At 46.3% G+C, this 17,792-nt stretch overlaps 1 protein-coding gene across 1 annotated transcript in view; it reads left to right on the top strand.

Moving 5' to 3' along the window:
* The window catches only part of LOC124137808, a 42,171-nt gene extending 26,343 nt beyond the window's left edge, over positions 1-15,828 (top strand). Inside the window, exons 2-3 of the mRNA XM_046504257.2 lie at positions 1,715-1,844; positions 13,302-15,828. Coding sequence (XP_046360213.2) covers positions 1,715-1,844; positions 13,302-14,021 — 850 coding nt within the window. The 3' untranslated portion in view covers positions 14,022-15,828. The remainder of the gene's footprint in view (positions 1-1,714; positions 1,845-13,301) is intronic.
* Positions 15,829-17,792: the final 1,964 nt, after the last annotated feature.

Below are 17,792 nucleotides of genomic sequence, written 5' to 3'. Positions count from 1 at the left end.
ACTCTATTAAAACGTTTGTGTAAGTGGTATGTTTTAGAGGCAGGTGGATAATAAAAGCGGACCTTTACATCTGACTCATTTCGTAGCTATCAAACTCATACCATGGACTTCAAAGAAGAACCAAACTGTTCTCTCCATGTTTAGGTGGAACGCCATGTTTCTACGACGCCCTAGAATACGTTTAGGGGGAGGAGCATCTTTGATATGTAGACAAACAGGAATGTGCTCGAAGATTAATATGTCGTCAACCCTTTTCATCAAACTAACATTTCTTCCCGTGCAGCTAAACTTGGCGTGTATCAAACCTCGAAACGTTATCATGAATCTAACATCTTATCTCAGTTTGACGTTGAACTATACTTAGAAAGTGATTACATTTCAAGATGCAGTTTTAGGTTGGTTGAACACGGCCCTATCCCCAGTGCTACAGTGTAAGGCCGATAAGGAGTGTATTTCAGTTAAAATTGTATGTTATCAAACTAGCGGGAAGATAAACCTCTATACCTCCCTTGTTATAAAGTGTACGAGATTCCAGGGCTAGTCCCCCACAATGTACAGCTGTGGTGTATATCTTTGCACATAGCTCACCCCACCCACGACATGCTCGGCTATTCATGTGTTTATCTGAGACGGAATTGGAATGACATGAGAAATATGTGCCCGACGCTGCTTAGTCGAATCGGTTGTGGGAAAGGTTCTTTAGTTATTGAAATAGTTTTTTTGTTTCTGTGTGATATTGTATATATGATTTGTAATAACGTAACATATGTTATATTTGGGATAACACTTTCTTAGTTAGGTACAGATTCTAGTACCTGTTTGGATTGAGTCCAAATTCGGGATTTGAACCCACTCTCGCAGTGAGGCACCTAATCGCCAGCACACAGAGTCAGCGATCTAACCCATTCAGCCACCGAGGCTTCCACAAAAATGAAAGTCCGTCAACAGCTAGTCTAGATCACGTAATGTGTGTACCCCTCTGATAAGTGTAAATTGGCACGGCTCCCATGGCTGAACGCTACTTTTGGGGGTTGGGTCCCTTTCGGAATTCGAACCCACACACCCAGAGTGATGGAACCCAAAAAAGTACTAGAATCTGTACTTTACTAAAAAAAAGTGTTATCACAAATATAACATCCCATTTGACCACTTTCAAAATCGCATTGTGTATTCATGACTTGTGATAAATACACTATCAGTAGTGAATGAGTGAGACTGAATTTTCTCCGTTTTTATAATTGTTCGGGTCAATCTCAGTTTCTACGTTCTTAACACATTGTATCAACGTGCAGAATCGAGGCCGGCCTTCGGCGTGTCTAGCCAGAGATATAATAAGAACATGCCTGTAAAGGGTTACGTTTTGATTATGACCAGTCGTCAATTTGCTGATAATCGCTGCAACCTGGTTCCATGGGTATGCTGCGCTGGCGCTACACTGCGCCAGCGCAGCATACCCAGAGAACCGGGCTAATAATCGCTGTTCTAGTTGTGCCAGGATCTGCTGAACGCGGATTCGAACCCAGAATCCACCCGTCTCTCATCCTTGGTTTGTTATCACCATACCCATATATGAATTTAGAATAACAATGTTTTACCTAGGTAAACCACGTCGTAATAACTGATTTCATACAATGTTTAAATTTCAGTTTTTCGTTCGTCATTCGTCATTGAAGTTATTAAATCGAATGGTAATCAATACTGTTATCTCCTACAGTGGCTTTTCATCGGTGGGCGGGGTCTTTGTGGGCCTGGGTGGGTGTGGCCTGATGGTGCTCCTCCTCCTCTGCATCCACGCCTACTGCTGCCGGTACTCCCAGGACGTGTTTACCCAGACTTGGATGGGGGTGAGTAGTTGCACCTGACTGACGTACTTCTCCTCAATATCCAGTCTCCACACACGGTTTAACACCCACTGATCATGGGTCCAACTCCCAGACCCGCTATGAGTCTTGGTTTGTCAGCACAATGCCCGTGCTCCCTGGCCTGCTATGAGTCTTGGTTTGTCAACACAATGCCCGTGCTCCCTGACCCGCTATGAGTCTTGGTCTGTCAGCACAATACCCGTGCTCCCTGACCTGCTATGAGTCTTGGTTTGTCAACACAATGCCCGTGCTCCCTGACCTGCTATGAGTCTTGGTCTGTCAGCACAATACCCGTGCTCCCTGACCCGCTATGAGTCTTGGTTTGTCAGCACAATGCCCGTGCTCCCTGACCTGCTATGAGTCTTGGTTTGTCAACACAATACCCGTGCTCCCTGACCTGCTATGAGTCTTGGTTTGTCAACACAATGCCCGTGCTCCCTGACCCGCTATGAGTCTTGGTTTGTCAACACAATACCCGTGCTCCCTGACCTGCTATGAGTCTTGGTTTGTCAGCACAATACCCGTGCTCCCTGACCCGCTATGAGTCTTGGTTTGTCAGCACAATGCCCGTGCTCCCTGACCTGCTATGAGTCTTGGTTTGTCAGCACAATGCCCGTGCTCCCTGACCTGCTATGAGTCTTGGTTTGTCAACACAATACCCGTGCTCCCTGACCCGCTATGAGTCTTGGTTTGTCAACACAATACCCGTGCTCCCTGACCTGCTATGAGTCTTGGTTTGTCAGCACAATGCCCGTGCTCCCTGACCTGCTATGAGTCTTGGTTTGTCAACACAATACCCGTGCTCCCTGACCCGCTATGAGTCTTGGTTTGTCAACACAATACCCGTGCTCCCTGACCTGCTATGAGTCTTGGTTTGTCAGCACAATGCCCATGCTCCCTGACCTGCTATGAGTCTTGGTTTGTCAGCACAATGCCCGTGCTCCCTGACCTGCTATGAGTCTTGGTTTGTCAACACAATACCCGTGCTCCCTGACCCGCTATGAGTCTTGGTTTGTCAACTCTATACCCTTGCTGCCAGACCCGCTATGAGTCTTGGTTTGTCAGCACAATACCCGTGCTCCCTGACCCGCTATGAGTCTTGGTCCGTCAGCACAATACCCGTGCTCCCTGACCCGCTATGAGTCTTGGTCTGTCAACACAGTACCCGTGCTGCCAGACCCGCTATGAGTTTTGGTTTGTCAGCACAATGCCCGTGCTCCCTGACCCGCTATGAGTCTTGGTCTGTCAACACAGTACCCGTGCTGCCAGACCCGCTATGAGTTTTGGTTTGTCAACACAATGCCCGTGCTCCCTGACCCGCTATGAGTCTTGGTCTGTCAGCACAATACCCGTGCTCCCTGACCTGCTATGAGTCTTGGTTTGTCAACACAATGCCCGTGCTCCCTGACCTGCTATGAGTCTTGGTCTGTCAGCACAATACCCGTGCTCCCTGACCCGCTATGAGTCTTGGTTTGTCAGCACAATGCCCGTGCTCCCTGACCTGCTATGAGTCTTGGTTTGTCAACACAATACCCGTGCTCCCTGACCTGCTATGAGTCTTGGTTTGTCAACACAATACCCGTGCTCCCTGACCCGCTATGAGTCTTGGTTTGTCAACACAATACCCGTGCTCCCTGACCTGCTATGAGTCTTGGTTTGTCAGCACAATGCCCATGCTCCCTGACCTGCTATGAGTCTTGGTTTGTCAGCACAATGCCCGTGCTCCCTGACCTGCTATGAGTCTTGGTTTGTCAACACAATACCCGTGCTCCCTGACCCGCTATGAGTCTTGGTTTGTCAACTCTATACCCTTGCTGCCAGACCCGCTATGAGTCTTGGTTTGTCAGCACAATACCCGTGCTCCCTGACCCGCTATGAGTCTTGGTCCGTCAGCACAATACCCGTGCTCCCTGACCCGCTATGAGTCTTGGTCTGTCAACACAGTACCCGTGCTGCCAGACCCGCTATGAGTTTTGGTTTGTCAGCACAATGCCCGTGCTCCCTGACCCGCTATGAGTCTTGGTCTGTCAACACAGTACCCGTGCTGCCAGACCCGCTATGAGTTTTGGTTTGTCAACACAATGCCCGTGCTCCCTGACCCGCTATGAGTCTTGGTCTGTCAGCACAATACCCGTGCTCCCTGACCTGCTATGAGTCTTGGTTTGTCAACACAATGCCCGTGCTCCCTGACCTGCTATGAGTCTTGGTCTGTCAGCACAATACCCGTGCTCCCTGACCCGCTATGAGTCTTGGTTTGTCAGCACAATGCCCGTGCTCCCTGACCTGCTATGAGTCTTGGTTTGTCAACACAATACCCGTGCTCCCTGACCTGCTATGAGTCTTGGTTTGTCAACACAATGCCCGTGCTCCCTGACCCGCTATGAGTCTTGGTTTGTCAACACAATACCCGTGCTCCCTGACCTGCTATGAGTCTTGGTTTGTCAGCACAATACCCGTGCTCCCTGACCCGCTATGAGTCTTGGTTTGTCAGCACAATGCCCGTGCTCCCTGACCTGCTATGAGTCTTGGTTTGTCAGCACAATGCCCGTGCTCCCTGACCTGCTATGAGTCTTGGTTTGTCAGCACAATACCCGTGCTCCCTGACCCGCTATGAGTCTTGGTTTGTCAACACAATACCCGTGCTCCCTGACCTGCTATGAGTCTTGGTTTGTCAGCACAATGCCCGTGCTCCCTGACCTGCTATGAGTCTTGGTTTGTCAACACAATACCCGTGCTCCCTGACCCGCTATGAGTCTTGGTTTGTCAACACAATACCCGTGCTCCCTGACCTGCTATGAGTCTTGGTTTGTCAGCACAATGCCCATGCTCCCTGACCTGCTATGAGTCTTGGTTTGTCAGCACAATGCCCGTGCTCCCTGACCTGCTATGAGTCTTGGTTTGTCAACACAATACCCGTGCTCCCTGACCCGCTATGAGTCTTGGTTTGTCAACTCTATACCCTTGCTGCCAGACCCGCTATGAGTCTTGGTTTGTCAGCACAATACCCGTGCTCCCTGACCCGCTATGAGTCTTGGTCCGTCAGCACAATACCCGTGCTCCCTGACCCGCTATGAGTCTTGGTCTGTCAACACAGTACCCGTGCTGCCAGACCCGCTATGAGTTTTGGTTTGTCAGCACAATGCCCGTGCTCCCTGACCCGCTATGAGTCTTGGTCTGTCAACACAGTACCCGTGCTGCCAGACCCGCTATGAGTTTTGGTTTGTCAGCACAATGCCCGTGCTCCCTGACCTGCTATGAGTCTTGGTTTGTCAGCACAATACCCGTGCTCCCTGACCTGCTATGAGTCTTGGTTTGTCAACACAATGCCCGTGCTGCCAGACCCGCTATGAGTCTTGGTTTGTCAACACAGTACCCGTGCTCCCTGACCCGCTATGAGTCTTGGTTTGTCAGTACAATGCCCGTGCTGCCAAACCCGCTATGAGTCTTGGTTTGTCAGCACAATACCCGTGCTCCCTGACCCGCTATGAGTCTTGGTTTGTCAGTACAATGCCCGTGCTGCCAAACCCGCTATGAGTCTTGGTTTGTCAACACAATGCCCGTGTTTCCAGACCCGCTATGAGTCTTGGTTTGTCAGCACAATGCCCGTGTTCGTTGATTTCATCGAAGTTGTAAACTGCTAGGTCTCGCCAAGCTTCGGGCTTTCCTCCCCATATCACATCAACACACAAGGGCTCTTCCCTACGCTGTGAAGAGTTGCGTCCGATTGTCGAGATAGGATTCGATGATCGTGGATAAGGATCCCAGATTCGCCCTGTTTGTGACCTGTGTCACTTGGAGCAGTCCTTCCTCATTAGGTGTTCTACACACAGTTTCACCTTTCCTCCACTACATGATGTCCTAAACACAGTGATATTATATATAAGTTTATCCCATAGTCAAAATGTCCCAAACACAGTTAATCCCTTCGTCAAATACGTGATGTTCCTTACACACATTTTATCCCTTCGTGTAATACATTATATTCTATATACAGTTTATCCCTTGAAAAAATACGTCATGTTCCACACACAGATTTTCTTCTTCCTCAATAGATGACATTTTATCCCTTTCTCTACTAGGTGATATTCTAATATGCGGTTTATCTCTTACTAAATTCGCGATTTTCTACACACAGTTTATACCGTCCTCAAATACGCGATGTTCTACACACAGTTTATACCGTCCTCAAACACGCGATGCTCTACACGCAGTTTATACCGTCCTCAAACACGCGATGTTCTACACGCAGTTTATACCGTCCTCAAACACGCGATGTTCTACACACAATTTATACCGTCCTCAAATACGTGATGTTCTACACACAGTTTATACCGTCCTCAAACACGCGATGCTCTACACGCAGTTTATACCGTCCTCAAACACGCGATGTTCTACACGCAGTTTATACTGTCCTCAAATACGTGATGTTCTACACACAGTTTATACCGTCCTCAAATACGCGATGTTCTACACACACTTTATACCGTCCTCATACACGCGATGTTCTACACACAGTTTATACCGTCCTCAAATACGTGATGTTCTACACACAGTTTATACCGTCCTCAAATACGCGATGTCCTACACACAGTTTATACCGTCCTCAAATGCGTGATGTTCTACACGCAGTTTATACCGTCCTCAAATACGCGATGTTCTACACACAGTTTATACCGTCCTCAAATACGTGATGTTCTACACACAGTTTATACCGTCCTCAAATACGCGATGTTCTACACACAGTTTATACCGTCCTCAAATGCGTGATGTTCTACACGCAGTTTATACCGTCCTCAAATACGCGATGTTCTACACACAGTTTATACCGTCCTCAAATACGTGATGTTCTACACACAGTTTATACCGTCCTCAAATACGCGATGTTCTACACACAGTTTATACCGTCCTCAAATGCGTGATGTTCTACACACAGTTTATACCGTCCTCAAATACGCGATATTCTACACACAGTTTATACCGTCCTCAAATACGCGATATTCTACACACAGTTTATACCGTCCTCAAATACGCGATGTTCTACACACAGTTTATACCGTCCTCAAATACGCGATATTCTACACACAGTTTATACCGTCCTCAAATACGCGATGTTCTACACACTGTTTATACCGTCCTCAAACACGCGATGTTCTACACACAGTTTATACCGTCCTCAAATACGCGATATTCTACACACAGTTTATACCGTCCTCAAATACGCGATGTTCTACACACAGTTTATACAGTCCTCAAACACGCGATGTTCTACACACAGTTTATACCGTCCTCAAATACGCGATATTCAACACACAGTTTATACCGTCCTCAAATACGCGAAGTTCTACACACAGTTTATACCGTCCTCAAATACGCGATATTCTACACACAGTTTATACCGTCCTCAAACACGCGATGTTCTACGTACAGTTTATACCGTCCTCAAACACGCGATATTCTACACACAGTTTATACCGTCCTCAAATACGCGATGTTCTACACACAGTTTATACCGTCCTCAAATACGCGATGTTCTACACACAGTTTACACCGTCCTCAAATACGTGATGTTCTACACACAGTTTATACCGTCCTCAAACACGCGATGTTCTACACACAGTTTATACCGTCCTCAAATACGTGATGCTCTACACACAGTTTATACCGTCCTCAAATACGCGATATTCTACACACAGTTTATACCGTCCTCAAACACGCGATGTTCTACACACAGTTTATAGCGTCCTCAAATACGCGATATTCTACACACAGTTTATACCGTCCTCAAACACGCGATGCTCTACACACATTTTATACCGTCCTCAAACACGCGATGCTCTACACACAGTTTATAGCGTCCTCAAATACGCGATGTTCTACACACAGTTTATACCGTCCTCAAATACGCGATGTTCTACACACAGTTTATACCGTCCTCAAACACGCGATGCTCTACACACATTTTATACCGTCCTCAAACACGCGATATTCTACACACAGTTTATACCGTCCTCAAATACGCGATGTTCTACACACAGGTTATACCGTCCTCAAATACGTGATGTTCTACACAGTTTCTCCCTCACTCCAATACGCTACCTTCAACACATATGTAGGTAGGTCCGGCTCTGTTTACAGTCCCATGGACCCGTCCCAAACCGGAAGTGTAGGCAAATATAAAAATAATCAGAAAATATAGTTACACGTTTCGAACATACCAATGTAAGCAGATGCAACACAGTTGCCCGTGTTAGGAGCACCTTACCAGTCCGACCATTTTGATGAGATTTGGACTGAAACAATGCCACATATTTAAACAAGTAATGGCTGCTGAGATTGTTTGAGTAACGCCCCAAATGTGCTAATGTTTTGACACATTGTTCCTTTAAAACCTTTGCAAAGATTTATATATTCCTTTAAATAGTAGACCGCCTCCGTGGTCTAGTGGTAGAGCGTCCGCCCGGAGAGCGTCATACCAAAAGACGTTAAAAGATGGTACTTGTTGTTTACAAGTAATTGTTTCTGGAAAGAAATTGACATTCCATTCAAACACGGAAGTGGGGAGTTACTTAGACAGTGGTATAATTATAACACATTCGTTGGCTCAGTCGGCGGTACCGTGACCTCAAGAGACGTCAAGGTCACACAAGGTCATGGTGCAGATAACGAAGTCACGTGACTTTCTCTGGTCGCTAAATAGCCAGATACAGCATAACAATCCAGGAAAGGTATAAAAAACAGTTTCACATTAACTGACAACAACATTATGATACTTCTTCAAGCGTAAGTGTAACATCAATCACCGCAGTGTTCAAATTCCGTTCCACTCAAAAAACTGCCAGTTTACAAGACAGGAAATATCAACACCGAAACGTTGCCCCTAGCAACATCATAACAAGGTGAGCGCTGTTGAGTTAAACCCAAACGAACCTTTCCGCGGGACTCTACGAAGGTAATTTACTGTTACGGGAGGAAAATGTATGATGAGATGGTGCTTCTTGGCCCTGAGATTTAAGAAGTGTTCATCCCCTGTCTCTGGGAGGATGCCAAACCCACTGGTGACTATTTCAGTCTCCTGGAACTCTGGGTTCCTTGCTGCGGCAGCATAATGGCCGACCAACATGCCTCCAGATATAAACAAACTTCACACAACCATGCAATGGCGTTAGATCGATACAACATGTGCCTACTAACTTGAGCACCATTGTTAGACCCGTAGTTTAACCCGCACTGAATCCTACAATACACCTCTTCCTGTTGGACTCTCTTAAACCAAATCGTTGTAGACAAAACGGCGACTGACTTGATCCTGAATAGCGGATACATCTGGTTTTAATGCAAGACATAGCTGCAGTATTTCGGAGGAAATCTATAGTAAACATGTCTAAATGTGTGAAACGATTGCTTTCGTGGTATTGTTAACAATGATAGTATAAATACATTATCACTATCGGGGCCTGGAAACAATTTACTATAGCCCCACCCAAGGATACTTTTTCAATGTTTTTTGTGACTGATTTTGCAGATGCATTTTACGAATGTCGTGTCCATGAATCTTCTTAATCAATAGGGGGCACGGGTAGCCAAGTCGTCTAAGGCGCAGCGATTCGCTGTGCAGAATTGCGTCCCTTGGGCACGCCAGAAACCTATGATTGTGGGTTTGAATCCCGGTTCGATCCGATTATGTTTCTAGGTTTGTCAGCACCATACCCGTGCTCGTGGGTTTCACCAAAGTGGTAAACGTCTGAGACCTGCATCACTTGGGGCCTTCCTCACACATTAAGCTGACACGCCGTGATATAACTCGAATACTGCTAAAAGCGGCGTTAAACCCAACTCACTCACTCACTCACTCTTAATCAATAACTTAAGATCACATAATATTTGGACGGTTATTTTGTGTCTCGTGTCATTCGAATCCAGCTAAAAAGAAGCTGGGATGGAGAATAGGTCAAGGTGCGAAGTTGGCGAGCGGTCTAAAGCGCCAGGCGCTTATACCGTACCCATTTAGTGATCAGGTACGCGATATCTAAAGTGTAAAAACGCCCGTAGACAGCATGAGCTGTATATTCCATAGGGAGCTGAGAATGAAATCTGGAGTCCATACGGATCCACTAAGCTGGCAACAAATATAAAACCGCATTTGAGCAGAGCAGTCTGGATAGGTGCAGTATATAAATGTATAATTTATGATAATAATGGTGGGAAACTGTGGCGTGAAACTTTATAAAACCCTGATAAACCAAGAATCAAAATCAGGGCAAAGATGCGATTCCGAGCAACGACCTGGGCCCACTTGCACAAAGCGATCTTAGCGCTAAGATCGCTTTGTGAAAGTGGGCCCGGGCACGCCCAAGGACGCAACTGTTCACATATTCTCCTCAGACAACTGGGCCACCTGTACCCCGAATCCAAACAAGGTGAGGTGAAGGGGGGTTTAACGTCGCGTCCAAGATTATTGCCCTTATTTAGCGACGTGCATACACGTGTATGTGTGTGTGTTGCTGCTTCTACTAGTCCGGACTGAAGCCGATTTATAGTGCTAGCACACTGAGATACCATGCCGCAGTTTAACATGAATACCCCACTCAGACACAGTACACTGACTCCGAGCCGACCAGTCCTTGTTTAAGCCCCTTAATGCCGAGCGCCAGACAGGGTAACAACAAGTACCATCTTTTAACGTCTTTTGTTATGACGCGGCCGGGGATCGAACCCCGGACCTTCCGCTCTCCGGGCGGACGCTCTACCATTAGACCATGGAGGCGGTCGAATCCAAACAAGCTATACTAGACAACAACTAGGCACAGTATACTGACTCCGAGCCGACCAGTCCTTGTTTTATCCCTTTAATACCGAGCGCCAGGCAGGGTAACAACAAGTACCATCTTTTAACATGGATACCCCACTCAGACACAGTATACTGACTCCGAGCCGACCAGTCCTTGTTTTATCCCTTTAATGCCGAGCGCCAGGCAGGGTAACAACAAGTACCATCTTTTAACATGAATACCCCACTCAGACACAGTATACTGACTCCGAGCCGACCAGTCCTTGTTTTAGCCCCTTAATGCCGAGCGCCAGGCAGGGTAACAACAAGTACCATCTTTTAACATGGATACCCCACTCAGACACAGTATACTGACTCCGAGCCGACCTGTCCTTGTTTTATCTCCTTAATGTCCAGCCCCAGGCAGGGTAACAACAAGTACCATCTTTTAACATGAATACCCCACTCAGACACAGTATACTGACTCCGAGCCGACCTGTCCTTGTTTTATCTCCTTAATGTCCAGCCCCAGGCAGGGTAACAACAAGTACCATCTTTTAACATGGATACCCCACTCAGACACAGTATACTGACTCCGAGCCGACCTGTCCTTGTTTTATCTCCTTAATGTCCAGCCCCAGGCAGGGTAACAACAAGTACCATCTTTTAACATGGATACCCCACTCAGACACAGTATACTGACTCCGAGCCGACCTGTCCTTGTTTTATCTCCTTAATGTCCAGCCCGAGGCAGGGTAACAACAAGTACCATCTTTTAACATGGATACCCCACTCAGACACAGTATACTGACTCCGAGCCGACCTGTCCTTGTTTTATCTCCTTAATGTCCAGCCCCAGGCAGGGTAACAACAAGTACCATCTTTTAACATGGATACCCCAATCAGACACAGTATACTGGCCCCGAGCCGACCAGTCCTTGTTTTAGCCCCTTAATGCCGAGCGCCAGACAGGGTAACAACAAGTACCATCTTTTAACATGGATACCCCAATCAGACACAGTATACTGACTCCGAGCCGACCTGTCCTTGTTTTATCTCCTTAATGTCCAGCCCCAGGCAGGGTAACAACAAGTACCATCTTTTAACATGGATACCCCAATCAGACACAGTATACTGGCCCCGAGACGACCAGTCCTTGTTTTATCTCCTTAATGTCCAGCCCCAGGCAGGTACTTAGTAAAGATGACGTGTTTCGTGTTCTTTCGGTGTAATTACTTGTTTAAAGATGCATTATAATATCTGGAACAGTCATAAGCAACTGAAACACTACATCCTCATCAGCCCAGGCGCGGCTGAGAAATGCGTGAGTCAGTGTGTGCGTTTAACGCCGCTTTGAACAGTTTTCCAGTCGTAGCACGGCGTGTCAGAAAGCCCCCGTTGACAAGGGAGATCGAGTGGTTACAATATGCTTTGTTTGTTTGTTGTTTAACGCCGCTCAAAGCAATATTTCAGCTGTATGACGGCGGTCTGTAAATAATCCAGTCTGGACCACACAATGATTGACGTTATGAGCATCGATCTACGCAATTGGGATACGATGACATGCATCAAGTAAGTCAGCGAACCTGACCACCCGATCCCGTTGGTCGCGTCTTACGACAAGCATGGGATGCTGAAGATCAGTTCTAACAGGGATGTTTCATAGATGCTGGTCGTAAGAGGCGACTTTACCTTAACACCTTATTTGGTCAGAGGGGCGGTCGGGTAGCCTAGTGGTTAAAGCGTTCGCTCGTCACGCCGAAGACCCGGGTTCGATTCTCGACATGGGTACAATGTATGAAGCCCATGTCTGGTGTCCCCTGCCGTGATATTGCTGGAATATTGCTAAAAGCGGCGTTAAAACCATACTCAGTCAGTATTTGGTCAGAGCAAGTATTCAAATGCGAGCAACAGATGTCATATTTTCTTGCAGTTTAAGTTGTCTCCTCCTCTTCCTGGTGGACCCGTGAAGATCCGGTGTAGAATAGGCAATCAGCAACCCATGCTTGCCGTAAAAGGCGACTATGCTTGTCGTAAGAACCGAGTCAAGGGATCGGGTGGTCAGGCTCGCTGACCTGGTTGATGCATGTCATCGATCCCAATTGCGTGGATCGATACTCATGACATTAATCTCTGGATTGTCTGGTCCAGACTCGATTATTTACAGACCGCCGCCATATAGCTGGAATATTGTTGAGTGCGGCTTGAGTTGCTGAAGACCTATTGTCTTCCCGGATCTCCACGGGTGGTTACAATATGCGACTTGGCTGATTGTGTGTCACCGGCCTGAATAACTATTCATATTTTCAAGGGGCGGTCGGGTAGCCTAGTGGTTAAAGCGTTGGCTTGTCACGCCGAAGACCCGGGTTCGATTCCCGACATGGGTACAATGTGTGAAGCCCATTTCTGGTGTCCCCGTCGTGATATTGCTGGAATATTGCTAACTCACTCACTCACTCATATTTTCAAACCCCTGGTTTGCCTGACCCTGAATTAATTATTTACAGACCGCTGTGCTATGGCTCGGATAATGCCCACTGCAACATAAAACAATATTCATTCACACACTCAGAAAATTACAACCAAAATTTCTAGACAGCTATTCTGAGGAACATGTTACCAATGTGTTGTACATAACGGTGTATAAACTGATGTTGATGTTGATGTTACAGGGAGAGGTTGATGTGGAGGAGATCCCCAGCTACGCCGTCATCCAGAAACCATCATCCCTTAAGAGGTCTGACTCGGGTTCCAAGCGAAATGGCCGCACTCTTGAAAAACATGTCACCCTATCACCGGATACGGAACTGAGAGAAGGTTCGGGTCACGTGACAATAGCGCCCTCTGGCGGTTCACCACGCATGGATACCGTGCACCAGATACCAATCCAGCACTCTAGCCAATCTCACATGTACAGCCAGCAGAACAGCTTCGCGGGCCAGACACCAATATACAAGCCATCGGGTCCAGGATATATCCCGCCCGTGCAGCACCCCCTTGGGCCCCCTTTCGCCCCTCCCTCCCCCACCCCACAGTACCCAATCCAGGTATACCCCATGAGGGGCACCTCCTCCACGTCCTCGTCAATCAGGTATGGTTTTGACGACGACTACGACAACCCAGCAGAGTCAACACCGATGTTGTCCACCCACACTGGAACTTCCTCTTCTTCCTCCTACCATACTCAGATGAGATCTTCTTCCAGCTCGCAACAATCCTCTGCCATTCATACCAAAGGAGGAGCCCGAACCGAAGACATTGATATTCCCGAGCCCCAACCCCTCGTGTACCCCTCGGCCAAGCGACCTATGACCTTCGAGCAGACGTCCTCATCCAAGATGAGCGTCTATGACAACGTATTGTCAGCCTACCCAGAGGAAAGCGCGGCTTAATCACGTGACTGATTGGCCTGTCGGGTTTATACAAAAGACGATCTCAATTGAAGGTTCAGTTCGGATTAGGAAATCCGATGAGGAATTTGCAACGTTGCAAGTGCTGGGTGTGTGTTAAAACTAAGATCAAGAAACGAAATTGATGAAGTCCACAATTCCCACGAAACGAGAAAATCTGATTCTGAAATGAATCATTTACATCAAGTGATGCGTATGTGATGTTGATAAACTGAAACATCAATATATATCACTATATATCAGAAACCACAGGGTATTTTCCACACCATGCCGTGCTGTCAACAATAAAAATGATACGAGCGTGTCAGGAAGTGACGTCGATTTAACGTTTAAACGCCTTGATTGAATGTGCTCGTTCGAATGACGCTTCCAAATGTTGGATTTTATTAATATTGGAATATTTTTGTGACGGAGATGCTCTTTTTAAATTCTCCATTTACGCATGTGTAAAGGAGCGCGTGTATCCTCGAAGTCACAAGACCAGAGGAAGACGAATTATCCACACAAAAAAGAAAAAATGTCATTCTGAAACAACCAGCATGTGCATTGCGCATGTCAGGATGTGATGTCATCGCGTGAGTGTGTCCCTAATCCTGCCATCTTGCCAAAGCAATATTCCAACGAAGGATATTGTGTTACAATGCATTGTCTCAAGCTAACATTCATCCTTATATAGATTTGAGCAGTTGAAGTTTAATTTGTTGAATTTATTCTGTTACAATGTTTGTTTTGTTTCAATATCCAGTTTGTATATTTCGTCACAGCGCCACAGGGTACATCGTATGTCGTGAGGAGCGTACGATGTGTCCAAGATAGGGGAATATGCCAGATTTACCCATAGTAAATGTATGGGTATGGGCAAAGCCCACCAAGCCTCCCAGACCCCAGAGAATGAAATAAAAACGAATCCAACTCAAGTATAGAATAATTTGGCAAGTCAAGATTGCCTAAACTCCAGAAATTAAGCAAGCTTGTTGGTTCTAATAGGATTCTATTTTTTAGATTTTAGATAATATATTTTTGAATAGCTTTATTTCTAGGTCTATATTAGTCTAGGGAAAAGCCATCTGGCTATTATTGCCTTGTGGTGACCCAATTTCAACGTACAACTATAGTGTTACGTTATTTCATATGATTACTTAATAAACGTTTCCACTAGTGAGTGAGTGAGTTGGGTTTAACGCCGCTTTTAACATTATTCCAGTTATATCACGGCGTGTGAGTTTAATGGGAGGAAAGCAAGAAGTGATGCAGGTCTCAGACGTTTACCACTTCGGTGAAAACCACGAGCACGGGTATGGTGCTGACAAACCTAGAAACATAATCGGGGCGAACCGGGATTCGAACCCACAATCATAGGTTTCTGGCGTCCCCAAGGGACGCAACTCTGCACAGCGAATCGCGGCGCCTTGGACGACTGGACCCCCGTGACCCCCAGGTTTCCACTAACAAATGCAGACATGTTTGGTGAGCAATCTGGCATATCGCCCTTTCATGGATAGATGTTTTGATGTAACAAACTTCAATGGGCAATGGAACAGAATTATCTGAAATAAATCTCAAATGCCACTATCATGTATACCACTACGGATATAACGAACAAACGGTATCAGTGAGTTTCGCTTAAATCGAACTTCGATGTACACGTAATGATAAATTCGTCTTATAAGAACTTCGCTGTACACGTTTTGATAACTTGGACATTTAAAAACCTCGCTTTGAAAACGATGGTAAGTTCGTTATATCCGAACTTCGCGGTATATATGGTGATGCTTTGTATATATCAGCACGTTTCTGTTTACATTGTGGTGATTTCGTAATATCCGAATTTAGCTATCATGTGGTTATAAATTCGTAATAAGAGATGATCGTTGTACATGTACATGTAGTGATAGGGGTAGAATAGGTCTTCAACAACCCTGCTTGCCGCAAAAGGCGACTATGCTTGTAAGAGGCGACTAACGGGATCGGATGGTCAGGCTCGCTGACTTGGTTGATGCATGTCATCGTATCCCATTTGCGTGGATCGATGCTCATGATGTCAACCACTGGATTGTCTGGTCCAGACTCGATTATTTACAGACCGCCGTCATATAGCTGAAATATTGCTGAGTGCGGCGTTAAACAACAAACAAACAAACAAACAAGCATGTAGTGATAACTTCGTAATATCATCAGATCACCGTGCATATTGTTATTTCGTTATGACGCGTCACGCCGAAGACCCGGGTTCGATTCCCGACATGGGTACAATGTGTGAAGCCCATTTCCGCCGTGATATTGCTGGAATATTGCTTAAAACGGCGTAAAACCATATTCATTCACTCACTCACTCACTCGTTATGACGGATGTTGGCTGCAAATACCAAATGGCGAAGTGTCGTTGTTTCATTCACATCGAATATCAAATGGAATACTTATAGGATTCGTTGTAAATATTGGAATAAGCCAACTTCATTTACTTAATACGAATTCGAAATAAGAATGTGCGATTTTCTTGTACAAAAATATATTCTCCCCAGCAACGAGAACAGCATGACATTTAAAAAATCAGCTTTGCAATATTTTCCATATTATTAAATAGCAATCAACTCAATCCGACTTTTAGTCGCGCCCATGTTTCTAACTTCCTCCCAGTTTGAGGGTGACCAAGATCCTCCGTCGTCACGTGACTGAGTAAACAGTAAACAAGATAACACCTTTTCGGGTCAGCTTGTTTACTGTTAGCGCGATTATATTGACTGACCACAGATACACGGCTTGTTGGGGGCCGCGAGGGTTTTACATAGGGCCCCAACCATGGATACTGAACGACACCACGTTGTGGAACTACATGGGCAAACATCGGTCATGGAGTGTGTCTCATTTCTTCTGACATTTCTAAAGGTCGGTCACATGCCAGAAATGCGGCCAACAGGGGGCGCGGCACGTGGTACACGTGCACATGAGGTCGTGTCATTTGGTACATGCGTGTAGTCATGATCATCATAATAATGCACCCATATTTGGTAATTGACTCGCGATATTGGCCCGGCACAAGCAGACACGTCTCCACGTTCGATGGTAACAATATTGCTGCTGCTAAAAGTTTCAATATTCTCTCCCAACACGACCTTTTCATAAAATTTACATGGATTGGTTCACACTGACGGTGCAAGTATATATGTGAGTACAGTAACAAATAGTCCGGGTTCGATTCTCGAAATGGAAACAACGTGTACGTGACGCTTATTCTTGGTGTCCGCTAAAAAGTGGCTGTGAACCTTATTTATTCTTCCCCAGTGCCTCGTTCCCTAGTGGCGTAGCCAAGTGGTTATAGCGTTCGCTTGTCACGCCGAAGGCCCGGGTTCGAATCCCCACATGGTCACAATGTGTAAAGCACATTTTCTTATGTCCCCCGCCGCGATATTGCAGGAATATTGCTTAAAGCGGCACAAAACCTCACTCACTCACTCACCCACTGCACTCACTCACTCACTCACTCACTCACTCACTCACTCACTCACCCACTGCACTCACTCACTCACTCACCCACTGCACTCACTCACCCACTGCATTCACTCACTCACTCACCCACTGCACTCACTCACTCACTCACTCACTCAAGGGACGACTATGGTGAATCAGGTGGTCACACTAGGATCATAAACTGACTGTTCATTCAACAATCCAGTGTAATGCGTTTTCTATCCCCCGCCACGAAGCTGAAGGGGGGATATAGGAATGGGTGCTATCCGTCGTCCTTCCGTCCGT

The sequence above is a fragment of the Haliotis rufescens genome, unplaced genomic scaffold (assembly GCF_023055435.1).
Source record: "Haliotis rufescens isolate VD_foot unplaced genomic scaffold, xgHalRufe1.0.p SCAF_57, whole genome shotgun sequence".
Taxonomy (NCBI): domain Eukaryota; kingdom Metazoa; phylum Mollusca; class Gastropoda; order Lepetellida; family Haliotidae; genus Haliotis; species Haliotis rufescens.
The sequence above is the reverse complement of the archived record's forward strand: the minus strand, read 5'-3'. Positions and strand labels throughout refer to the sequence as shown.